Genomic DNA, 27,880 nt, shown 5'->3' with positions numbered 1-27,880 from the left:
GGATTTTTAACACGACTACAGCCCGAACCACTGGATGGAAGTATACAAGATTTGGAATAAAGGTAGCTATTGGTCCAGAAAGCACACTTTTTGTTATTTGGTGTAAATCTGTTCAGTAGTTTTCAAGATATTAAAGGAAATCCACATTTGTATTGTGACGAAATTTGCAAATACTCCCGATCTCGTGCAGAGACCTGATTGGCTGCCAAAACTTCAGACATGTGGTGTTTGCAGCCATTTTGGGACTCGGACTCAGCCAAGTCCCAAACAACAAAACTAGCAATAAAGAAAAGGGGACAGGGTATCAATACCCTGACCCCCTAGCCTTGGTCCTGTGTTCCCACTGGGACCCACCAAGGCAAAAAAGCATTTTTAACAAATGTTTTTAGCAGCAAATTTTCAGTGAACTCGTAGCAAAAATGTGAAAAAAACAAGCATGGGCTCCCACACTCATTTTAAAAGAAAGCCCCAATGTGGGCAAGATTCTAGGGCCATACTCAAGCATACAACAGAAAGGAGGGGATGCACAGGGTCCCCCTTACTAGGTCTGTTAAGATTCCCAGGGACCACCACCTCCCCGGGGCTTAAGATTAATTTTAGAGGGGGACTGTGCGGACCCGCTTCCATGAGCTCAAATGAGCCGTGGGAACCACCACCTCCCGAGGCTTCATTTATTTAATTGAGGGGGGGCACACAGACCCCCTCCCCCACCCTGGGGCTGTATGAAGCCCTGTAGACCACCACCTCCCTGGGACTAAATGAAGATTAGTGCAGGGGGCTATACGTAGACCAACACCAGCAAATCCATAGCTGAATGCCATGTGTGGCACGGTTTGGGTAGTCATATGGGCTAGGCCACAGGGCCTGACTGCAGGCCAGGACCTGCTACCAAAACCCACCACAGACAGCTGGAGCACATGCGTGGTGCAGGGTTGGGTAGTTATAGGGGCCCTTTGGCCATCATTCACCCTGCACAGCAAAGGCCATGGGTTGCATGGGGTTGGGTGTACATAGGGAGTAGGGTGCATGGCCTGGCCGCAGGCGAGGCACTGTGGCCAATGTGCACCACACACAGCCGAAGGCCTTGCATGGCACGGGTTGGGTATTTAGAGGGGGTAGGCTCTACTGTGGTTGTAGTAACATAAGGTAATTATAAAAAATCATGGAAATTCACTAAAAAAATGAAGGTTACAGGAACGTTATAGTTAAGAAATAGAATTGTAAAAAAATATAGAAATTCATCTAAGAAACCAAAAGTGACCTATAGGGTCTTGTTGTGTATGGAAAGTTTCAGGACGTTCCGTCAAGAGGGGCTGCGAATAAGGGGGCATCAAATTTTTTTAAATTCCAATTGGGACTTTAAACACGACTACAGCCGGAACCGCTTAACGGAACTACACCAAATTTGGCAGGAAGCTAGAGCTTGGTGTGCAGATCATGCTTTTTGTGATTTGGTGTAAATCCATTCAGTAGTTTTAGAGATAAAAGGTTGAAAAATAAAGATATCTAGAGACGTGGATCCTCCGCGTGTCCTTCAATCCCTGTTTTGATGTCTGATTGGCAAACCTTCAACCAGGAAGTGTTGGCAGCCAAAAATTAAAAAGGGGCAGGGTAGCAATATCCTAACCCTCTTTCCTTGGACCTGTGGTCCCCCTGGATCCCCAAAAGGGATACAAAGTTTTTTTTTCCACATTTTCAGAAAAACTAGTGGGTGGATCAACAGATTTTTCTGAAAATTAAAAAAAAGCTTGTTCCTCCATTCCTATTTTTTTTTTAATTGCCCCTGGGTGTGCCAGGCCCCAGGGGCTTTGAGGTATTTGAAAAATGGAGCGGGCACGCTGGGCCACCCTCCATTGGCTTATTAAAGCCCTGAGGACAATGATCTGCCTGTGTTACGCCACGGGTCTGCAGCCAACCTGTGGTATCCCATTTTTGAGCTGCGGCGGTGTCCACATTTATTCTTTGAACTGTCGCGCCTGTCCTGGCCTTTTTTTGGCCCACTTTGGCATTTCGGATATCTTCTGCAACGCACATATTTCTAAATAATACTTACCTCGGGTTGCTGAGCACACGTGGTGACTTTTATCTCTTTCACAGTGCTTTCTTACCACTGGGATCCCCGGGCCATGCATTTTTTTTGGTCTGGCTCTTGGGTCCATGTTCTGTCCTTTCTTCCTCCCAGGGTGCTTTGCACATTGTTTCCAACATGCTAGGGGTTGATTTGTTTTTCCCAATTCGCAATGGCGTTTTCTCTGTTTTTTCTTATAGAGCACTCCCCTATCCAAGATGGTGATCTTTCTCTTTCCTGTTTTGTCACTTCCTGTTTTCAGTATATAAGGGGCCGGTTTCCCTTTTTTCCTTGCGTTGCAAATTCTCCTTGCCTTTTGGTGTGTCCTTGCTCCTGCTACTGTTGTTGCTGTTCCGGTTGCTGTTCCTGTTGACTTATTCTGCTTGCTCCTGGTCTTGTGTCTTCTTCCTGGTCTCTGGTTTCTGTTGTCTCTCTGAATCCTTCATCTTGGAGTTCCTGTTCTCTGGAGGTTTTTTCCCTTCAGGGTTTTTCCTCTGTGGGACTCCTTCTGGAAGGTACAGTCTACCTTGGCGTTCTAATTGTCAGCAGCACCGTGGCTACCGGAAAGAGTTGCCCCTACCTAGGACAGACCAGGATGTACAAGAACTGAAGTCAAGCTCCTATCAAATCCAACAACAGTGGTAAGAGGGGATCAGAACGTGACAGATTGCAACACCCAAAACCCTGTTTTGGTCCGAGCAGTATGGAGGATCCCTCAGAGGAGACAGTAGATACCACCCAGACACTGATGCATAGTGTTCAACAACAGGCTCAAGAGATGCAGCAGTTACGTGCTGAAAATGCAGCCTTAAGCCAAGCTTTGGTTACTAGGACATGAGATGTTTCAACTGTCTCTACGACTACTCCACGTTATTCTTGTGATCCAAATAAGCTAAAAGAATTCCTGGACTCTGATTGTTTTTTTGCCTTCCGTCTGACCCAGTTTGCTCAAGAGAAAACTAAAGTGGGATATTTGATTAGTGCCTTATCTGGTCCTACTTTGCCTTGGATGACACCCTTGGTAACTGCGGATGATCCCCAGTTGTCCAGTTATGCAGCATTCATTGCTGCTTTTAAGCAAATGTTTGAAAGACCTAAATTAGAATCCTCTGCAGAAGAGGTGCTATGTGGTATCCAGCAAGGTAACCAGGACGTTTTGCAGTATATAGCACGCTTTCAACAGCTGGCAGCAGAGACAACATGGATAGAACGTGCCCTGGTTACCCTTTTTCATAAAGGCTTGCGTGAAGACATCAAAGATAAATTAGTGCACTCACCTCAAGTGGACAATACGAGGACCTTATGGACTTGACGTTATCTACAGAACACCGCCTCCATGAGCGCCATTGGGGAAAGTGTAGAGGACGAGGCCAGTCACATGCAGGACCGAATGGATGAGCCCCAGTCCGAGACTCCTCCAGTCCCTGGAGAGGAACCGATGCAAATTGGTGTAACCCGTGGGCCATTATCTAAAACCGAACGGGAACACAGAAGAAAACAGGGACTATGTGTATACTGTGGTGGTTCGGGCCATATGATTCCTATCTGATGATAAGGGGTGCTTATCATCTCCTCCTCATCTCTTGAACCAACTTGTGTTAATATACCTGGATGATTTCCTAGTCTACTCTGTCCATCCAGAATAACCCACTTAACATGTCACTCAAGTTCTGGATAGGTTACGACAGAAGAGTTTGTTTTGTAAACCAGGGAAGTGTGAATTTGACAAAACAGAAGTTGAATATCTGGGTTATCGTATTAACAAGACTGGAATAATTATGGACCCAGTGAAAGTCCAAGCTATTCTGGATTGGCCATCTCCTTTCACTATAAAAGAAACACAATGTTTTCTGGGGTTGGCAAATTTTTATTGTCAGTTTGTGGAGAACTTTACTCAGCAAACAAGTTACATCTCCCAGACCCTTAAGAAAGAAAGTTTGAAACAGGGGTTTAAATGGACAGAATCAGCCAAAGAGGCTTTTCGAAATCTGAAACAAACCTTAACACAAGCACCTACCCTACGGCATCCTGACACAACAAAAAGATTCATTGTGAAAACTGACACATCTGATAGAGTGATAGGTGCTGTCCTTCTCCAAAGACAAAATGATGATGGCCTTGAACATCCAGTCTTTTATTGATCTGACTCTGATTGCAACTATTCAGTACTGGAACGTGAATTGTTGGCCTTGAAGTTTGCTTGTCGTGAATGGAGATAATATCTGAAGGACACTAAAGAATCCTTTGAAGTCAGAACTGACAATAGAAACCTACAGTGTATCTGTAGTCTTCAGTGTCAAAACAGTTGTCAGGTCCATTGGGCTTACTTCTACAGTCAATAAGACTTTACTGTCACTTACATACCAGGATCCCAGAACATTCTAGCAGACGCTTTATTTTGTCATTATCCTGAAGGTACCTCCCTTCCACCCCCACACATCATTGAGTCACAACGAATTATAGGCGTACAGTCATTTCTTGATAGAGTGCCTTCTGGATATACCTCCTTAACCGAAGAACAGTTGGAGAATCTGAAACATCAACTGTGTAAAAACAAGAGGTATTATTAATATAAAAGGGAATTGTTCCTTCCTACTAAGAGAGTTCAAGAAGAAGCTCTACAATTGTGTCATGATACTCCCATTGCTGGTCATCGGGGAGTCAAGGCTAAATTAGCATTGGTTCTCCATTACTTTTGGTGGCCTACGAACAGGAAAGTTACTAAGAATTATGGGGGTCATTCCGCCGCCCGCCAAAGTCCCGCCGGCAGAATACCGCTGCGCGGTCAAAAGACCGCCGCGGTAATTCTGAGTTTCCCGCTGGGCTGGCGGGCGACCGCCAGAAGGCCGCCCGCCAGCCCAGCGGGAAACCCCCTTCCATGAGGATGCCGGCTCCGAATGGAGCCGGCGGAGTGGAAGGGGTGCGACGGGTGCAGTTGCACCCGTCGCGATTTTCAGTGTCTGCATGGCAGACACTGAAAATCTTGGTGGGGCCCAGACTAATGGCCAAATAGAACGGTTGAGTCAAGGATTAGAACAATATCTGTGTTGCTTCTGTAACCCTACTCAAAGTGACTGCTCCTATTTACTCCTAGCGGAGTTCTCTTATGACAGTACGGTACACAGTGCCTCAAAGGCCATGTCAAAATTTGCAGTCTTGCTGCAATTTTCACTGTGCTTTAAACAAAAAAATATATTTTAGCCCCAGGTGGTCCAGGTGGTGCACCAAGGCTAGGGGAGTAGGGTAACAGTATCCTGCCTCCTTTCCTTTTTTTCGTTTTCAAGTCTCAAAATGGCTGTCAACACTTCCTGGTTGAACTGTTGGCAGCCAATCAAATCTCAGCACGAGATCAGAAGTATTTGCGAAGCCTTTGCGTCTCCAGATATAAAAATGTGGTTTTCCTTTAATATTTTAAAAACCACAGAACGGATTTACACCAAGTAACAAAAAGTCTTCTTTCTGGACCAAAAGCTACCTTTCTGTGAAATTTGGTGCAATTCCATCCAGCAGTTCAGGCTGTTGTTGTGTTCAAAATCCCCATGGGAATTAAAATGGGAAATGCACTTTTTTTGACCCACACTTTTATCGTGGCCCCCGCTTTGCGGATCACCCCAAAGGGTGCCCTAAGGTAACTATAACTTGAGCCCACACCATGCACAGTTTTTTTGTAATTTTTTTTACTGCAAATATTACAATGATGTTATGAGAGTTGTCATGAGTGCTGTAATTTGTGGGCTAATTAGCAGTGCATGGTGAGGGCACAAGTCATAGTCACCTTAGGGCATGAGTTATAGTTGCTTGAGATAACTGTGACAGGTGAATTTCTATGGTTTGGTACGTTTAAAATGTGAGCCTAACTATACCGTCCCTGTAACCTTTATTTTTTAGTTGTATTTTCTAATTATAACGTCTCTGTAAACTCTGTTTTTTTCAGTGAATTTCTATGATTTTTTAAATGCATAATAATTTTCATTACAGCCTTTGGCTGTGCTCCCCAGTGGTTGGGCCAGGCCCTGAGACCAACCCCCTATAAGCACCCAACCTTGCACCGTGCATGGCCTTTGCCCGGGTACGACAGGGATTGCCCACAAGGCCTGGCCTGCAGTCAGGCCCTGCGGCCAATCCCCCTAACCACCCAAGCCTACATCATTGTGCACAGCCCTTTGGCTGTGCATGGCGAGAGTTGGCCACTGCCTGTCTCTCTGGGTGTGAGAATAGGTGTGAGAGAATGCATCTGGGGGTGAGAGTGGCTGTGAGAGTGTCTGGGTGTGAGAGTGCATGCATCAATATCTCAGTGGGTGTGTCAATGTGCGCAGGTCTGTGAGCGGATGCATGAGGGTGTCAGTGGGTCTGTGAGTGGTTGTGTGAGAGTGTGTCTGAGTCTGTGAGTGGGTGCATGAGTGAGGTGTCTCTGAGTGGGGTGTGAGGGTCTGATTGGAGCTATGAGTAGGTGCACAAGGGTCTAAGTGGGTGTGGAAGTGGAGGAAAGAAATTGAGAAAGAAAGAGAGACAGAGAGAGAAAGAGAGTGATAAGGAGAGAGATAGAGAGTTTTTTAGGCTCTGATGGATGATATACTTAGAATGATATATTTCTGAACCAATTGAAAGGAAAAATGTGTTTGTCAATTAAAAAGAGTGAGATCATATTTTAGAATGAACCTTAAACCTTTGAAGTTTAAAATAAATTAAAGGAGGGAAATGATCACAGGCTGTCAACTCCCACCAAACAAAAGCAAACAGCTATGTCCTGGGGGTGGGCAACCCGGGACATAGCAGGAGCCGGCCCTGGGGGGGCGGAGGTCCCTAGGGCCATCATTGGCTCCTCGAGGGGGGCCACGTGGCCCCTCCTCCAACATTACACTGCCCCGGGGATGGGGGGTCTGAAACAGAACCCCTTCATTCTTTTTATTATAGCCCCGGGGAGGTGGTAGTTCCCAGGGATGCTGGGGGACCGCACAGCCCCGCATCATGTTTGTATGAAGCCCCAGGAAGGTGGTGGTCCCTGGGGATGCAGGGGGGGCCGTACGGCCCCTTGCATCATGTTTGTATGAAGCCCTGGGGAGGTGGCGGTCCCTGGGGCTGCAGGGGGACCACTCAGCCCCAGCACTCAATATGATAAAAGCCCAGAGGAGCTGGCGGTCCCCAGGGCTGCCGGGGAAGTGGGCGTCCCCTGCATTAAATCAGCAATGCTCCTGGGACTTGACCCACCTGGAGAGCCCAAGCTTTTTTTTCAGTTTTTGCCAGATCCACTACGAGTTGTGGTGGAAATTGAAAAAAAATGCTTTTTAGCTCTGGGAAGTTTCCTGCATGACCCCAGCACGAGAGCTAAGGGGTCCCTACCCTGGCCCCTGTTGTTGTTTGTTAAAAACAATTCTGGGACTCGGCTGAAGCCAAGTCCCAAGATGGCTGACAACACTTCCTGGTTGAAGTCTTGACAGCCAATCAGAACTGTGCATTTCCCTGCACAAGCTTGTCATTATTCACAAATACATCGCTAAGGATTCGCGTCCTTAGATATACAAATTTATTTTCCCTTTAATATCTAAAAAACGACTGAACAGATTTACAGCAAATAAGCTCAAATGAAATCTGCGTACCGAAAGCCAGCTTCTGCCATATTTGTCTGCCATATGTATGTAATGGTGCAGAGGGGGTATACACTGAAATGATTTCAAAACAGGGTGGAAAGAGGGAGCAGTCCCTCTATGTTTTAAAAACACTGCAGATTAAACTTTAATCTGCAGTGGTTTTGCAGTCTAGAGAGAATGCTCCTTCATCCGGCCCTGTTTAAAACCCACTGCACAACAGGGCATACCCCTTGGCACTCCTACGTACTCTGCTATGAATACTACAGAATATGTCAGGGGCACTGATGGGTATGCACTGCAGAGTGATATGCATTGGTTTCTAAAGTTTAAAAACCACTGCATACTACTTGGCGGTGGCACACTTACGTTTTCGAGTATGGTGGGCGCTGAGTGATATTAGGCTGCTCTATTTTCATAGGGCAAAATGCACCCCTGCATCCATTTTTGGGCACGAGGGTGCATTTTCCCCTAAGAAAATAGCACAAAATGCCCAATCCACCCCCTCAAGGAATTCTGCAGAATCTCGTGGAATTTTTAAAGTAATTCTGCGGCATTCAGCAGAATCAAAATCCACCAATTTTGCACTCCCCTTGTGACGGGTCCATCAGTCCTTCTGTGTCAAGTTGCTTCCTTCCTGAGGGGTGGCACAGAACAGAATATCAGAGAACCATGAGAGCAGTTGGGGTAATTGTGAAAATGTTTGATATTTTTGCATATGTAGAGGTCGTCGTAATGACCTGGAGAACAGGATTTCTCTCAGAGTTTATGGGAATGGCATCCCGTACAGAGCCCCAAACCATCTAAATTCCATATTCGGCTGAGTCGCGCTGCAAAACCTGCAAGGAGGCCGGCCAGCACGACCACTTGATCCATACGGGCTCAGCTCCTGCTTTTCGATAGGATGAGCCAGTCTGTTCATTTTTCCAACTGAGGAGGATTTCTCCATCAATTGAAATCATGCCACATACTGCCAGCGGTCAGTTGTGTTCCTCACACAAATAAATGTGTTTCCGATGTACCTGCCAATGTCATTTATTTTGTAAAATGTGATGCTTTGTGGTGTGAGTGAAGTGAATGCCTAGCCTTTACTTTTCATAGTAAAATACTCAAAACATTAGCAATTTATATAATCCATAGGTTACATTTTCCAATGATAACACCATGCAATGGAAGTGACGACTCAGACTCCGGTCTGTGATGGAAATTACTGTAAAGTCATACACTGAGGTAATGAAATGTCCTCCAATGCCAGCTGATTGCATTATACAAATACTGGTAAGAATAAAAACAACGTTAATTTAAAGATTAAAAAAAATGTTTAAACAAATTTTGCAGAACATGGACGAAGTAATTGGTGAATCACTCGAATGTTTCTTAAGGAATGGAACGTTTTGGCATTTGAGACCCACTGCAGGAAAAGATGATGAATTTGTAGGCCTTAAGGGCCAGATGTAGCACAATAGGTTTTGCGACTCGGAAATTGCGACTCCGAGCGACTCGCAATTTCCGAGTCGCAAAACCTAATGCAGAAAGGTGTCTCAGACACCTTCTGCGAGTCGCTATGGGGTCGCAAAGACCCACCTCATTAATATTAATGAGGTGGGTCGCAATTTGCGCCCCCATAGCGACTATGGGCACTCACGGGGATGGAGGCCTGCTGGGAACAGCAGACCTCCATGTCCGTGACTGCTTTTAAATAAAGCAGTTTTTTTTTTCCCAAGTGTAGCCCGTTTTCCTTAAAGGAAAACGAGCTGCACTTAGAAAAAAAAACGAAACCTTTAGTTTTGGTATTTTTTCAGGGCAAGTAGTGGTCCCTTGGACCACTGCCTGCTCTGAAAAAATATATTTGGGTCCACTCACAAAGGGGAAGGGGTCCCATGGGGAACCCTTCCAGTTTGCGAGTGGGTTACCATCCACTTCAAGTGGATGGTAACTGCGACTCCATTTGCGACCGTGTACGCGGTCGCAAATGGAATTGCATACCACTGCGAGTCGCAAATAGGAAGGGAACACCACTTCCTATTTGCGAGTCGGAAATGCATTTTGCGAGTCAGTTCCGACTCACAAAATGCATTTCTGCATAGCAAACACACGTTTGCGACTCGCAAACGGCGATTTTCGCCGTTTGCGACTCGCAAATGGTTTGCTACATCTGGCCCTAAATGCGGATAGGCTGCAATAGTTAAATGCAATTGATAGGTGGTGCACGAAAGATTTACCTTCCCTTTGGGGCTCTTCTGATTGGCCGGGTACATGAAGATCCCACCATAAATGAGGGTCCGGTGCACATCAGCCACCATGGAGCCCACATATCTGGAACTGTAAGGAGAGCTGCCATCCTGAAACAGAGGAGAAGACAGGCTGAAACCTCTGGTCTTGTTTGAACGTCACAATGTGGGCAACATCATAATGTGGCAAGCGGTGTAAATCATACTGTGTGGCCCTTTGTATGGGAAGGTGGGGAATCATGTTTTCTTAGAAAGGCATATTTGAATAATTGGCCATATAGTGCGATGTATACATTAATAGCATATTTCTTTTTCATGTTATTTTTTTGACAAATATTTAGGAATGCTCAAGCCTTCGTAGCAAGACAACACTTGCAGAAAACGAAAAAAAACAATGCACCACTCGTCAAAATTTTACAATTTACAGGAAGGTAAAATCTCCCTAATTATATAAATATAATCCAGTGAAATACAGAATACAGTTCTAAAAAGATTCACGAAATGAATAGCAGTTACTGAGCCATTTTAATACCAAAATGCTGTGTAAAATATGTGTTCCACAGTCTTAGCGAATACATTGTATTTGATCACATAAAGATTCTCGAATCTCGACATTAGTTATGATTTAAGCATTTCTTCAGAAAACCATTTCTTTTCCAGGAAGATAATCCACTTTTGTTTTTAAAAAAAAGAAACTTTTTAACTATGCAAAAGGTTTTAAACAAGATTATGGACTCCAAATCTAGTAGATGAATGAATGGATATTAAAATTGTGAAAATACGATTCTAATTCCTTATTTCCATAACTAAGCTTGCTGTAGTTGGGAAATCAGCCAAATTCAGAAACAAGATACCTCTGGCCCCAGTTAAAAAGCATTGCCCACATCATGAGTGTCCAAAGCTTTCCTATGTGGCCCAGGTCCATACCAATTTCCAGTATTTCACACTAGAATGCATTTACATTTGATGAATCTAAAAGGATATAGTGCAAAGATGTGGAGTAAGCCTCTACTTCCTCTATATGCACTTAACTTGTGATATTTTGTCCCTCAATATTGTGTCCATGATATTAGTGTATATCGATATTCCTTACCTCAAAGTTCCATTGTTCAATCAAGTTGAATCAGAAATCAGGCAGCTCACTTTGTTTAAAAGACATAGGCCCATATTTATACTTTTATTAGCGCCGCATTTGCGCTGTTTTTTGGCGCAAAAGCGGCGCAAACTTACAAAATACAATTTATTTTGCAAGTTTGCGCTGCCTTTTCATCAAAAGGTGGCGCAAATGCGGCGCTAAAAAAGTATAAATATGGGCCATAGTGTAATATGTTGTATCATTTCATATATATATATATATGCATATGCCCTCATTTTAACCCGGTTAAATCTTTTGACCGCCAGGGTTAATGTGGCAGTAGTACTGCCAACAGGCTGGCGGTACATACTGCCACATTATGCCACTTCACCACTCATACCGCCATGGCGGTGTGAGCCGCCAGGCCAGAGATGTCAATCTCCGACCCGGTGGCCCACAGAGTACTGCCAGCAGCATTATGAGCCAACCTATCGCCATGGTTTCTGTGGCGTTAGCAACGCCATGAAAACTATGGCATTAGGGCCTACCGGTGACAGGAAATTCCTTCCCTGCCACAGGTAGGTGGCTCCCCCACCCTCCAACACTCACCTGACGCCCCCCTCCATCCAAACAAGCCCCCAACACCCCTAATTCGAATACCCCCACCCCCTCCGATACATGCATTCACCCCCACACCCATAAACGCACACATCACCCCATCTCAAGGCCACTACAGTCACAGCACCCCTCACCCCCACCTCCCCTCCCCACATACACGCACCACGCATACACCCATTCACTCATTCACTGGCATACAAGCATTCACATATGCATTCGTCCAGACATACTCACAAACATTCTTACACACAGACACACTGGCATGCAGACACGCACTCACTTCACCATGCATTCACACATGCACTCACACACTCAGACACACACACAACACCCTCCACCTTCCCACCCCCCTCACCTGTCGGATGCCTGACTTACCTTGGGCGAGGAGGTAGTCCGGCAGGGAAGGGGCACAGCTACCACCAGCAGCACCCCACCAGCAGAACACCTCCAGGCTGTATTGCAGCTCAAAATACGTCTGGCGGCGTTCTACTGGTAGGGTGGTGCTGGTGTTAGCAGTGCCAAGTCACCACCGTCCGCCAGTATGAACACTGCCAGATTTCCAACCATATTGTGGCGGAAGTCAGGTATGGTGGAGGCCTTCACCGTGACGGTAGGCGGTTCTTACCACCAATGTTAAAATGAGGGCCATAATCATTTAAATACATTTTACTGGGATTCAATTCAGTGAACAGAGTAAAAGTTAGAAGTGGAGTCTGGCGCCCCAGACTCATGGCCCTGAGCTCCCATTGAGAACAACTCTACTGGAATCATTTGTGATGCATGGAATTGGTGAGTATAGATAGAATAAGCTGCAAAGTGGGGACAGCGTGGGGCACAACTGGCTACCTCTGTGGCAGGGACGCTGTGTGGCATTAGTGAAATTGAAGGGACACAGAGTAGCTTGACCCCGTGAGATGCAGCCCTGTGAATCAGAGGTATGACCACAGCATATGAGATTGCTAGTCCATGTCCCATAACAAGTGCTAAATGTTAGGGATGAGAAGATGGCAATGTCGTTGGATGGGGAGAAAGCATTTGACTTGGAGTTGGACTATTTATTTAGAGTGCTGGAATTTGTAGGTATGGTAGATAGATTTACCTCTAAATTTAAGTGGCTATGCTATTACCCATCAGCCGAGGCCTTCTGTAATGGCTTCAGGTCTCCTCAATTTGAGATTAAGAGAGGCAAGAAATAATTGTGTCCCCTATCCTCCTTGTTATTTATCATAACACTTAAACTATTAGCAACGGTGATTTACAAAGCAGGGAGATTAAACCTATGCTAACGCCGGAAGAAGAGCATAAAACGCTTTTCCATGAGGCCGATATTTTGGTGACCTTATCTGAGCCTGAGTCATCAAGAGAAGGTCTCATAAAACTTATGTTGACGTTTCATTATTTTCCAGTTACTGTGTCCACCAGACAAGTATGAAGCACTATCGCTAACACTGTTCACAGATACTGCATCCCTTGCACAGCCCCAATTTCGTTGAAAGGAGAACACATTAAAGTAGCTTAGCATATTTCTAAATAGACCGCTAAATAATGTATTGCACAATGATCTAATCTCCTTGATAAAATCTAGAGAAACATAAACAGATGGGTCTCTTTTAGATTTCTCATTGCGGGGAAAAACTGAAATATTAACACTGAATGATACACTAAGGATGATTTATATCTTCGCTATGTTGCCACTCGGGGTTCCAGCAAACCTTCTTATAATAACCAAACTGTGGAAAAGGTTTTTGAGTCATGGCAGGGAACCTAGGCTCAAACTGTCAAAGCCTTGTGCATCCACAGAACAAGTGGGAATTAGGCTAATGAATCTAGAATCATAATGGTGGTCTTAGCAACTTGCCTAAATCAGATACTACTTACCTACTTCTTTCAAATTGCAGAAATAAGTAAAACCTGAAAATGTTCTACTATGTAATTATGTTGGTCTGAGATCAGTGTATCCGAAAGAGCTTTAGAAGTCTGAAAAGGTGCAATGTCATATGCGTGACACAAAACACAAACAATTAAAAGTTAATAATAGAATTAATTGAAAGGCATTACTGGGGGGCAATGGACAAAAGTGCATGTGGAACTTGGAGCAGATTTGGTCGGATTTTGAGGTCACAGGATTCACTACAGTGGACCATATATTAGCAGGAGACAGAACTAAAACACTTGCTAAAATGCAGTCTGACTACCATCTCCTACAGCTCAGTTATGAAATTAACAAGGTCTGAAGAACTGAATGAGAAAAATGTTGGGAAGCAGCCCATAACTCTGCAGGATTCACAAGTTTTAAAGTGTCTCAGTACATAGGGCACGTATAAAGGGATTGTATCCGGGATCTTTAGAATTATAACTGACTACACCTTTTTGCACCTAGTAGCTGCCCAGTTAAAAGACTGATGGTTCCAAAGACTTGCATTTCACTACACAGAAGATGTTTGGCTAGATCTACTGCAATCACATAATAACAACCTAAAGCTATTAACAATTTGAAATATTCCTCCATAGATGGCTCTGGTCCCCAAAAAAAAGGTTGAGCACAGCAGGTATATATAATAACATAAAATGTTGGAGGTGTTTCACCCAAGACTGTGACATTGTATACATAACATGGCACTGTCCATCATTGCAACAATATTGGCATGATGTATAGATTACAACCACTCAGTCCTTAATAATAACCAAACCATTGAGGGTTAGGGTGACAACACTACTTCATGACACCTACTCAAACTCGAAAATTACACCAGAAACAAACAAGTGGTTTGCGACAGCACTTGCAACAGCTAAAATATGTATATTGCAGTCATGCGGACAAATGAATACCTGAGAGTTGAGAATTAGGTGCAGGAAATGTACTAAGTGGCATCATGTGAAAAATCATGTATCAGTTAAATGGCCAAAGAGAGAAATCTGAAGAGATTTGGGGAACCTTTCTTGAAAATTGTGGTAATAAGTAATACACTTTCTTGAGTCACACTGCCACGAAAGGGAAGGAGGGCCCGACCATAGACTACTATGGAGATGCATTTTTACTGAAGAGGCATATGACTGTTTTCTTTTTTTTTGTTACTTTTGATTCATCTGTTACTGGCAGCCTCATGTAACTGTTTGTTGGACAATGAAGGAGAAGGGCCATTTTCATTGAGCTGTGACTAATTCTGCCTTAATATCAACTGGGATTGGAGGGTTGTGTGATGTAAGATGGGAGGGTAGTAAGGGAGTAGAAGAAAGTAAACTACATGTTATGTTATATGATTTGCAGTAGACTAAATATGTAATTCCGGCTTGATTTGTTCAAGAATTGTTGGTATGAAGTGTGTTAAAATTGCGTCTTTTCGTGTGTGGTTTATACCATTATGAGCCATCAGTATAAAACAACTAATGAAAGATAGTGATTCCAATCTTATGTACTGCAGAAGCATCGTCCTTTACCATTCCCTCTTAGGCACATATAAGACGGTCTGTGGTATGGTATTCTTGGACATTCTGTACCACCTTCAGCAGCTACGTTTGGGTTATGCTCAAACTAGCAAAAAAAAATTTAATAATATTTAGGAGAAAATATGTATGTTAGATGATATTTTGAATGCAAGATTCTGGTACTGTAGCTACAGGAACACTTTATAAAATAGTGCAGAGAAATACCACTTCACTCTCATGTGTGAATATGTCAATTATACTAAGATGGGAATTTAAAGGAATCCTGTCTGTTTCTCTGATCCTGCCCTCCTTTCCCACCAAAGTTTTTCATCCCTTAGATATCTGAAATAGTTGACTTTCAACCATCCCTCTTCATCCATACTCTCTTTTCAGGTTCAGAGTAAGCGTTCAACCTTGTGTATACTTTTAGTATACTTCTTATGACTTAAAGCGATTTCATTTGTTGGTTGCAGTGTCCTTTAAACATTCTTGCTTGCTAGTGGTCAGTTCTGCCTTTTTCCCCTCTTTTTTCTGTTTCAGAGCAGTGACCAACTACTGTATTATTCCACTTTGGTTTCTTTATTGCTGTGCACGACTAGTTTTGTTATTTCTTTGGTGCCCCTCCCCCCCACCCTGGGTGTTTTATTGCTGGTAGCTGCCTGCATTTTATTGCAGCATTCCATTCCTCCCAGCTACTCCCATGTCGCTGGCATTCGTTTTGGCTTTATTCCAGCGCTGTCCTCATTTTCCTCTGGCTCCTAAAATAAGCTTATTTTGCTAAAGAAACACCCTGCCGTTTAGCTCAGTGCTCACGAAAGCCACAATATGCCCTATCTTGTAGAATGTAGCTATACCTAGAAGTAGTGATGTGAAACTTGCTTAACCTCGCATCGCATTTCGAGTCTCTCTCGCCAGGGCCCCTCACTGCCTTTACTCACGACATTGCACACAGGGCAGTGCTTATCTCCTTCATTGGGGCCATAAATCTTCTCAGGCTGCTCTGCTTGTTTAAATGTGAGCCAAGAATGCTTGAAAGACTTTTTATTCTGTTAAAATAAAAAGAAAATACTTTTCCAGCCTTATTTTCCACTTTCTGTTCAGATGTTTACACAACACGAGGTAGTGCAGTCATCTTCTTGTCTGTCCTCAAGGGCTTGTGATTTCTGATGTCAGTAGCTGCCAGTGACCACCAAAATATGGCAGAAAAAGATGAAATTATGAACATGGTTGACCAATTCATGTGGCAAGAAAAGTCCAGTTCTGAATTTACAATGGCAGTAGCTCTAACTCAAGGAAATGCAAGACTTATTGCATTGCAAATGCTTGTTTTTATTTCCTGTATGCAATTGCAGTTCAATTTCCTTCTGTCTAAATGCTATTTTATTTTAATTTTAAAAAAACTGCAATTCTTTTGGGTTGAGAGTGTCTGGTAAAAACAACGTAAATAAATAAAAGTAACGCTGGGGATGTCATCTTGGAGAGAAGTCCAGCAGCCCTGAATCCCTAGACAAGACTTACTGCCTCTGTCTGCTGGATCAAAAGGATGTTTAGAAAGGTTATTGTAGGTGCAACATGCTGGGCGACATGCTCCCCAGGAAGTAGAAGTGATTGACAAAGAGAGATAAACCAAATATTGCTACCAACTGTTGGGCTTCTCTGAACAGGATGGTAAAGGCATGTCCTCAAAAGTCTGAAGGAAGTGTTAAATTCAGCACTTGGTTTTTATTCACCATAGTCTTAAGACTTGATTACAAATACCCTAGTTACAGATACGATAATTACCGCACCAGATAAAATCCGACTCTGAGGTGTTCAGAATTTACAAGGTGCAACAATTATCACCCGTTTCAGATTTGGCACTGAAAATGGGGCACAACATGTCGATTTTTGTGTGGCACTGCAGTAAGTAGCTGGCATTTTTCATCTATTAAATTCTAACAGGTTTGAACCGAAATTTAACAGGGATGCAATCTTCATCGCACCTACTAATTGCTGATTCCATAAAAATCACACCACTTATAACTTATACACCAGTGCATTCTGTTCTAATTTATATCTCCTCCCGAAGTCTGAGGATTTTACATTAGCAGCCTACTAATTCGGGTTATTTGCCACCTGTGCCTTTAGTTGTGGTGTTTACTGATGTGAGGTGTAGAGGTAAATGATAATTCCTATGAGAATGAGTGGACAAAGCACAGTCTTCAAAAACAGTCATGCATGTATTAGAATCCCCATATATCACCTTCATGGATTCAGTATTCTCCTCTCAATTTAAGCTAAATACACTAAGAAAATGATTTTTCTAATAGGAAACCTTAACCAACGACACAAAATAGATAATTGTGCTTCAAAGAAAGAACTGTACAGTGATAATCTTTATAAGAGAATCAATTGCAAAACCTTTGATGAGAAATAATGTGATGGGTATAACAGTAGTTAAAATGCACTGCACAGGTACTTTTCAACTAATGTACACAACAGTGGGGAATAGAGACAGTCTGAGGCAAACTGGACACTGCTTAGTTAAAAATAGGTGGGAAGGTGGGTAAAAATTAGATCTCTGCTATATAAAAAGCACCTAGCTCAAGGTCTGTAATCGAGTCTTTAATATCCAAAGACTTAGCTGGAGCAGAACATGCCTCATCAGTATGACTGTTTCATGAGAAATCACCTATAGTCCAGTGTTTTCCATTTATAATCCATTAATCAGATGTGATTTATGCCATTTTATAAACACAGCTGAATGCGTGGCAGTGGCTAATGCAACTTTACCTGTTATTGATTCATGACAATGATGTTGTACCTCGTTATCGCAAACCATCAGAGTTGTAGCCTGACTGAGGGTGGAGTACAGCCAAGTTTTCTGAGTGGGATGACTTGTGCTCCCCACTCACCAACCCCTTGTAACCTGCTTGCACTTCGTTCTGCTTCATTAGGTCCATACGCTCTTCTCCCAAGCTTTAATTTTGGCTGGAACACCTCTCTGGTAGATCTCGCCATACCCTTCCACTCATCCTCATTTGATTGACCTCAACCTCCTTGGACTCATTTCTACCTCCAAACAAGCAAAATGCCTCTCATACACTTGGAACCATCTGCCTCAATAACTTTCCTCTCCGTGGCCTGTGACATTTCCATTGATTTCAAGGAAATTGTCATCGAAAACCACTCAATCTCAAGTGCCTTAATGGCTCAAAAAGTTGGAGGATATTTGCCTCAGTAATGACACAGGGAGTCTGCAGGCGGTGAGTTTCAGATCTTTCCACCTTCCTTAGAATGTGGCCATCTGTATCTAAAATGCCTGACTTCTAACTCATATTTCAGTCAGACGTTTGGTAGTGTTAAGATTTTTAGGTGTTTATATTTTTTGTGCATCATCAACAACATACAGAATGTATTGTCTCACTCAATTACACATGTATACAATGACATAGTACTATTGCTTTTGAAACACATTTTCTAAGATGTGTAGAAGTGTGTTTGTCTGATGTTTATAATCTAGGCCTCGATTTACGTATAGATGACATCCAATCTAAGTTGGAAGTCACCCTTGTTGCTCTAGTTTGTTCTAACTTCTCTGGATTACGTTAACATAGAGGAGGCAGAATAATTATGCATGCAGTGGAATAGTGCTTAAGAGTTAAGGCAATATGACTTTTTCATGCTTTCTGATTTGATGATGAAATTATACTTTTGCTCACAGCATGATTCCACAGTTTCTGTAATCCCATAGGCGAAAATAATGTTTAAAAAAACTTGATTTTGGTGGAGTGTCAGTCTACTTTCCTTTTCTATCAGGAATGCTGTCCATTATTCTCTCGATTATGCTGCTCACTTGGGGTTTAGAATAATTTCTGATTCTATTACCGTTTTATTTCAAAGCCTTCATGGCTCTGACTCTGTATTGTCTTACTTTTGAATTATGTAATAAAACCGTTTAACTTTTTATTAATCTAGAACTCAGTTATTGAATGGGCCCATTTACTTAATAATTAACTATTTCAGATTTTTGATGCAGTGGGAGGCGCCTTAACGTGGGGCCACATTGCCTCATGAAATTGAGGTTTAAAAATGTCTCCGATTCTGTGAATGCTGGCATTCTGACTGAGCTAAACATTTTGGGTGCCTAAAGTTTTGGGTTACCCTGCACACACACTAGTACATGGTGTAACAGGCTTTGTGCGGTTGTACAGCATCGAAAACCAAGTGCATTCCGTTGTGATGGCACTGCTATGGGCTGATGTAAATGGAAATTGTAAATTAAACAACACAACGTAGAACTTATTGTTATTCTGCTATGTTATGGTGGTCTTATAGCAAAACATCTACCATCTATGCCACCTCTTGCCGTAGTCAGCTACCTCGGGTGGGCAGAGGGATACCTACGTGTTATGTTTCTCTACTGGGAAGTCCCATTTCAAGAATTAGGCTTTTCCACTGCCCAAAGAGTTGTCGAGAAAATATCATAAAGTCACAACACATGTTTTTATAAACGAAATGAGTAGGTACTAATTCTGTTTTTGTGTGTCTGCTGGGTGTTTCTTATTGCCTTTAGATGACCATCTGTGTGCCTCTTTAGACTGCGCATTGGCTATAAATATCTGTGTATTCGTTCTGCATATTTGTGTTCATGTGCACCCTGTCTCCGTTTTGATCTGTACGTCATGGCTCTTTGGAGTGCAATGGAGCGTTCTGTTACTGAGCTCTCACATGGCTCTCATATGGCTGTAGGGGAAAAGTCAGATTTTCCTTTATCGAGAGTTTCGTTTCTACAATCTGGTGGACGAGCAGTGTTTCTGGTTACAGGTTCTTTAAGTGTCACTTTTACATCTAAGGAGGTTTATCTAATTATGAAATGCCCACAAAGGGACCGGGTTCTGCTCACTGCAGAGCAGGGCACATTTCCTAAGAAAAACATTGGGGGTCTATTTAGCATTTGGATGCACAACGACGCAATAGAAAGGGACAGTTTTCCACATATCAATGTGCAGCTGACCTCAGAAATGGCTGAAAGTGACACTGTTTCTGAACAGACATTTGGAACTGGCACTACACTTTTAAACTTAATTAGCAGAGTAACTAAATGCGAAGGGTGTTTTTTTTAACAGTCAAAGAGCCACATGTACTATCGCATGAATTTGTGACTTCCTAATTGCGACTCTTTGCGACTCACTGTTAGAAAGTTGCAAAATGCGATGTACAGCAGTGCCTCAGACTTTTTACCATTCTCAAGTGGGTCGCAAGGGACCTGCCTCATTAATATTCATGAGGCAGGTAGCAATTTGTGACCCATTGGGAATGGCCGGCACTCACAGAGATGGTGGCCTGCTAGGGTCAGCAGACTACCATGTCTGGGACTGCTTTTTAAATAAAACTGTTTTTTTCTTAATGCAGCCAGTTTTCCTTAAAGGAAAACAGGATGAGTTTAAAAAAAAAACAAAAGAAAACCTTTAAATTCATTTTTTAGGAGTAGGCAGTACCTTCACTGAAAAAATGTTGGCGCACCAATTTGAAATTGGTGGTAAACTGAATGGTTTGCGGTCGCAAAACATTCCCACATCCCACTGTGATTTGCTATTAGGAAGAAACACCCTTGACAGGCTCCTTCCTAATACCGAATCGCAAACCCTATTTTGCAAGTCGGTAATAGGCTACGGACCTGCAAAATAGGGTTGACATATGTCAGAAGGCCATTAAACACAGTCGGGCCAAATTACAGGTATAACATTTCTGAGATACAGGGTGACCCTTCTCAGTCTCCTTCGGCCTGGGCTAAGAGGAACAGTGTTCCCTCTCGAAAAATAGCTGGGGACTCTGTACACCTGTGTCCCTGCTACAGAGTTTCTTGAGGCCTGATATTTATTTATAAAGACACTGTTTTTTTCTGGGTTGAAGTTCCATTTAGAACTGCACCTTCAACCCAGAAAACAGCAGGGTCTTTAGTATATATACTCTTGGAGCATTTTATCTAAGTGTTATTTGTCTTTCAAATTAATGCTGCACCACAATTGGCGCAGAGATGCTCTAAAAAAATGTGACCTTTTGCTAATGAGGCTATAACACAGGTGTTAAAAAAATCACCCCTCAGATGGTCATTGTCCTGGTATCTGCCTTTTGTGTATGATTTTTTTGCAGTAGCCTAGGCTAATGTATTGTTTTACAAATTAGTCAATTGGAGAGGGAAAATGTGTCTCTTTTTAGTTCAGAGAGCCTTTGATTTGTGTGAAACACTATCGTTTATAGAATACAACTACATCCCTGTAGGAAGTTGTCCAAAATCTCATCGTTTTCTCCTGCCCCCCCCCCACAAATTCCTCAATTATTTTAAATTTTGTAAGTCTGACAACAAGTTCTGATCATCATGTTCGACACCTTCACTTGATCCACATCATCATATAGCAGAGACTTTTAAGCATCCTGTCGACCAATGAGCAGGATCACTTTAGCACAAAATGGAAGAATGAACATAATAGCTAAAATAATAAAATGTGGGTTTCTAAATGGAGAATGTGAATGGGGTCCCTTTGGCCACCATTACTGGAATAAAAGGGCAGTATAAAAAAACAAGATGCAACAAACATTTTAGCAGCAGCGTTACACGGGACTCAAGGTCTGGTGGAAAGGACTACTGAGTTTGCTTCTATCGCTCTTGTTTTCTCTGTAGCTAGTCCCATGGAAGATGGGACAGAAGTCAAGAGCTTCGATAATTACCACAGGGAACACGAACAACAACTAATAAAAGGCACTTTCATGGGCTATGATTTGAACTGTCAGGAGCACAAATGAACAGGAAGTAAGATACAGGAACTGAAAAGCAGGAAGTGCAAAAATTCTCTACTTCTGCTAAATTGCATGCCCATACTTTCTAACCATGGCCACATCACTCCATGCCCACGTATTTTCTCTGTGTTAAATAAGGTACATTTAAATGCGACTAACGGTGTACAGAGTTGAGGCTCCAATTTATCTCACTGAATGGTCTTTAGTGTTTTTTTTTAATATTTTGCTATTCCACCTCTGTTGGTCTTTGTCTCCTTCTTCCATTATTTATCTTCCAACTTATCTGCACAGACGACTTCAACTGTAAAACACCCAGCCACCCCTCTATCCTAGAAAATGAGGCCAAATATTTTTAGACTGTTTTCATGTTTTTACTAGATGACTTACACATGACACATAATAAACGACAGCACCATGTCATATAAGAGTAATTTTGTCAGAGCAATGAGTGCATTCAGAAAGTGAAATAATAAATCAGAAAGTATTAATTTGATAGAATGATAAAAGGAAATAACACATACTTGTGGAACGAAATTGCACAAGTACAAAATGATGAACCTATTCATAAACTGCATTTTGTACTACAAAATGCTATTCACAAACCTACAGTCAGAGACCTCTGACTCCGCAGCTCCAATCTTTTCTGTACAGAGATCTCAACCATGAAATGGAAGGAGCTTAGGGAAATTTGAGGCCGGCTTTAGGAAAGGACATGCTAATACAAACACACACCCACATACGAGTAAGGCCACTGCTATTCACCAGCTGCACTTCTGAAGTTCCTGCAGCTTTGAAGGTGTCAAAACAGGTGTAAATGTACTTCAGTTCAGCCTTGGGAGTACGTGAAGCACAAAACATGGCCACTCACAATCATTGCAACACAATCCTTTAGAAGAGACTGAAGTCATGGAAATAAAAATAACACCCCATAGGAAATTATGCAAAAATTATTTAAATATTATGTATATATACATATATGTATATGTGTGTGTGTGTGTATATGTGTGTGCTGAGAAAAAAAAGGGGCCCAAAACGCTTTTTCCTCATGCATTTTTCTATAGGGATTTTGAATAGTAATAACGCCCGAACCTCTGGACGGATTTACACCACGTTTGTCAGAAAGATAGCTCTTGGTCTAGATAGGGCCCTTTTTGTTATTTGGTGTAAATCCATTGAGTACTTTTTGAGAAATGAAACAAAAAACACAACTTTATATATAGGTAAGCGAAGACTCTACAAACCCTCCTGCTCTCATACTGAGATCTGATTGGCTACCAACACTTCAACAAGGAAGTGTTGGCAGCCATTTTGGGTCTCGGTTTCGGCCGAGTCCCCCCCAAATTTTTTTTTTAAAAAGCTCTGGGACCCCCCCCCCGCCAGAGCAAAAAAGCATAAAAAAAAAAAAGCTGTGACGTATCCGGTGATAATTTTCGAATAAATGTGCGGGCTCCCACGCTTGTTTAAGTGAAGCCCCCGGGTGAGTCAGGTCCCGGAGGCATGTTAAAAAAAAGAGGGGTGCACGGGCCCACTCCTGGGCTTACTGAAGCCCCAGGGACAACCACCTTCCCAGAGCAAAATACTTTTATTTAAATAGGTGGGGTCCTGCGGACCTCCCCGTGCCCCAGGGACCGCAACCACCCGGTGCAAACAAACAAAGAAATTCAGGGCCCACCTGCCCCCCTGGAGCCCCAGGGACCGCCACCTCTCCGGGGCAAACATAGAATGGAATGCAGGGGGCCGCCTGGCCCTCCCCACATCCCTGGGGACCGCCACCACCCCAGGGCTGAATTCAAATATGATAGGGGGTCCATTGTGGACTCCCAGCCCCAGGGACCACCACCTCCCCGGGGCAAATTGTAAAGTCAGAGGTGGGCCACACAGCCCCCCTTGTAAACCCAATTATGGCCCTGGAAACCACAGCCCCCCCAGAGCCGGCTCCTCCTATGTCCCGGGGCGAGGTTTCATCTGTTTCCAACAGAGTAAACAATTGCTCTCATGGGGGGGAGCTGCATGTTTGGCGTCCCCTTCTCTGTGACACCAATGCCGACTCCCGCAGGACTGCAGGGGCTTAACACACTCTCCGCAGTCCCCAGTCATATTGACTGGGTGCCCTGGGGGTACACAGGTGACATGGCTGGGCCCAAGGGGATGAGGGCCCTGGAGCTGAGATCAACCTGGGGAGGGGGGGCGTGTGGCCCCCTCCCAAAAAATAAAATGTGTAGGATGTGGTCCCTGGGGCTGACATAGGTCAGGAGAAGGTGGTCATGAGCCACCCTCCCCCCCCAAAAAAAATATATGCGGTCCCGGGGCCAAAGTCGGCTGGAGTGAAAAAAACACAGAAATTCACAGAAAAAATCAAAGGTTACAGGGACGTTATAATTAGGAAATAAAATTTAAAAAACAAAGATATTCACTTAAAAAAACAAAGGTTACAGGGACGTTATAGTTAGGCTCACATTTTAAACATACAAATCCATAGAAATTCACCTGTTAGAATTATCTCAAGTAACTATTACTTGTGCCCTCGACATTTACTGCTAATTACACCACAATTTACGACACTCATGACATCTTTGATAACATCATTGATAATATCAATGTAATATTTGCAGTAAAATATTTTACAAAAAAGATGTGCACGACGGGCACGCGAGTTATAGTTACCTTAGGGCATGAGTTATAGTTACTTGAGATAACTCTAACTAGCAGGTGAATTTCTATGGTTTTGTACGTTTAAAATGTGAGCCTAACTATAATATCCCTGTAACCTCTGTTTTTGTAGGTGAATAGATAGATAGATTGATAGATAGATATCTGCACAGTTTTATACACATACACATACACATACTACACACATATATTTACACACACACATAAATGCATATATATATTCAGACAGTGTTTGTAAAGCGCACACTGTCACCACTAGGGGTATCTGGGCACTGACGTTCTGTGTCTCCGTCGAAAAGCCAGGTCTTGATGTTTTCCTGAACTCTGTCAGAGAGGGGGTTGTTCGGAGGTAGAGAGGTAGGGCATTCCAGGTCTTGGCGGTGATGTAGGAGAAGGAAGGGCCTCTGGTGCGGCTGTGATGAATGCGGGGAATGTGTGCGAGGGCAAGTGAGGTGGAGTGCAGGTGTCGTCCAGGCAGGTGTAGGTTCAGCCGATGGCTGATGTAAGACGGTCCTTGGTAGTGTAGCACTTTGTAGGCATGCATGAAGATCTTGAATGGCATTCCTTCTGGATAGGGAGCCAGTAGAGGCCTCTGGGGTGGGGAGTGAAGTGGGATTGTTTAAGGAGGTCTAGGATGAGTCTGGCTGAGGTGTTCTGTATGGTCTGGAGTCTTTTGAGGAGTTGGGTGTAGATTTCGGCATAGAAAGCGCTGCAGTAGTCTAGGCAGCTGGTTACAAGGGCCTGAGGGACGGTCTTTCTGGTGTAGATAGGGACCCATCTGAAGATTTTGCGGAGCATGTTGAGGGTGTGGAAGCATGAGGAGGCAGCTGAGTTGACTTTCTGTTTAATTGTCAGTTGGCTGTCAAGGATGATGCTGAGGTTGCATACATGGTCTGTAGGTGTTGGTGTGGGCTGAGTTCTGCTAGCCACCAGCTGTGGTCCCATATAGAGGTGTTTTTTTCCAGAGATCAGTACCTCTGTTTTGTCAGAGTTAAGCTTGAGGCAGCTGTCTCTCATCCATGTGGTTATGTCTGTCATGGCACTGGAGAAGCTGTTTTTGCCGTTGGCTTGGTCTTCAGTGAGTGAGAGGATGAGTTGAGTGTTGTCAGTGTAGGAGATTATGTTGAAGCCGTGGGATCTGACAATATCTATGAAGGGGGGGCCATGAAAATGTTGAATAGGGTGGGGCTGAGGGAGGATACTTGCTGAATGCCGCAGGTGATTTCCTTGGGTGCGGAGGAGAAGCGAGGCAGTCGGATGCTCTGTGTGCATCCTGAGAGAAAAGAGATGATCCATATGAAGGTGTTTTGCTGTATGCCAGAGGTGTGGAGTCTGTTGATGAGGGTGTGGTGGGAGATGGTGTCAAGCGCAGCGGAGAGGTTGAGGTGGAGCGGCAGTGGTGGCAGATGAAGGGTCCTTTGGCTGATTGCAGGGAGGCCATGAAGCAGTTGCTGTTGCAGTGTCCAGGGTCTAGAGTGAGAAGATCCTTCATGTTGCAGTGGTGGTTGGTGGGAGGGCCAGGGGTTCTGGCACTGGGTGCGGTTCATGTGTGGATGGGCGCAGACAGGCTCCTGGCAGCGCGGCCATGCAATTGCCTCCATAAGTAGTCCTGTGGGTGGGTAGGACTGAGCAGGAGGTGGGAGATCAGGCAAAATATGGTGGGAGCGGGGAGAGTAGGAAAACGGCAGTAAAAACAACATCTGCGCAACTGGACCAAAACAAACATAATGTCAGCAAACTACAAAATACCAACACAAAGTAATTCGAATCCAAAATAAAAGTGAGTAGAAAATACAAAATAATGGAAGTAGAGAACCCAGAGATGATCCAAAATTATCAAGCCAAAAGATATTGGTAAGCAGAGGGTGGACTGCATGGTCGAACAGGAGGCAGTGGGACTGGGAAGCTGAATCCTGGTCTTGAAGAGCCAGGCAGATTGGGGGGAGGGATAGTGGAGGTCATAGGCTACCTTGGAATATTGATATGTGTGTGTGTGTATATATATATATATATATATATATATATATATATATATATATATATATATACACACACACACACATATATTTTTTACAGGGACGTTATAGTTAGGAAATTGAATATAAAAATCCATAAAAATTCACTTATAAAAATGAAAGGTTACAGGGATGTTAAAGTTAGGTTCTGAATTTACTTGAACAAAAACATAAAAATTCACCAGTTATAGTTATCTCAAGTAACCATAACTTTGTGCCCTAAGGTGACTATAACTCGCGCCCCCGCCATGCACAGTTTTCTGCTAAATAATTTTACTGCAAATGTTACATTGATATTATCAATGATTTGATCAAAGATGTCATGAGTGATGTATTATGTGGGGTAATTAGTAGTGCATGGCGAGAGTGTGAACTATAGTTACCTTAGAACATGTGTTATAGTTACTTGAAATAACTATAACTGGTGAATTTCTGTTTTTGTACAAGTAAATTCAGAACCTAACTATAACGTCTCTGTAACCTTTGTTTTTTTAAGTGAATTTCTATGTTTAAAAAAAATTCTATTTCCTAACTATAACGTTCCTGTAATCTTTGTTTTTTTCAGTGCATTTCTGTTTTTTCTATGTAATTGGAGGTGAGCTGTGGAAACCAAAATAAAGGTTAAGAATTAGAGCTGGGACACATAACAGAAACTAGCTGAAGAGAAACAGAAGTGGAGGTCCTTCATTGCTGCCTTCTATGCTGGCAGGAAGAATGGGCAATAATAGTAGTAGTTCTATCCATTCTGCCACCTCCAATAATTGTTAAGCAAGTCTCCCATTTTAATTCACAATAGAGTTGTGAAAGTACAGCGGAAGCAAATAAAGACTTCTGCGTATTTTTGTTTTTAAGAAATCTTCCCATTTTGTTTCTTTGACAGACAAGCAAGCTCCAGGATTGTGTCATTAGTCAAAAGTGTCTGCAGGTTTTATGTATACCCTTGCTCCCTTCTGCATAACTTCACTAGAAGACATCAGTCTGTTTTGTCCTTCAGCTCCTGCCTACTTTTCTCATTCTCAAACGACATCTTTTTATGCAAACTCACACATGCAAGATCTTGTGTGTCAGGGTCCTCCTTCCATATCAATGCTAACACTGGGCTCTGAGCATAGAAACCGCCTTGCACTGCAGGAGGTCTCACAAACCAAGGGGCACATGCACACATTTGTCTTTTGAAAATAGTCAGCACACTTTAGTTATTATCAGATGCCTGCATCAGCCTATTCCACTCATAATAAGCAAGGCTGGAAAGTTTGAGTTATCTGATTTTAAATAACCAATCATTATAAGTTTGCTAATGTAATTTAAATTTGCACTCACATAGTAATGAATACCTATTGTATTCAAATGCAGAAGAGGTTTCTGAATTCACTGCACTAAACTCAAACCGTAATGTTGCCCAGGTTACTAGA

General features: G+C 43.1%; 1 protein-coding gene across 1 annotated transcript in view; it reads right to left on the bottom strand.

The window, feature by feature from the left end:
• LOC138287567 (fructose-1,6-bisphosphatase isozyme 2) overlaps positions 1-27,880 on the bottom strand; it is a 260,398-nt gene that overhangs the window by 62,068 nt on the left and 170,450 nt on the right. The window contains exon 6 of the mRNA XM_069228127.1: positions 9,876-9,995. Coding sequence (XP_069084228.1) covers positions 9,876-9,995 — 120 coding nt within the window. The remainder of the gene's footprint in view (positions 1-9,875; positions 9,996-27,880) is intronic.

This window comes from Pleurodeles waltl, chromosome 1_1 (genome assembly GCF_031143425.1).
Source record: "Pleurodeles waltl isolate 20211129_DDA chromosome 1_1, aPleWal1.hap1.20221129, whole genome shotgun sequence".
NCBI lineage: Eukaryota > Metazoa > Chordata > Amphibia > Caudata > Salamandridae > Pleurodeles > Pleurodeles waltl.
The sequence above is the reverse complement of the archived record's forward strand: the minus strand, read 5'-3'. Positions and strand labels throughout refer to the sequence as shown.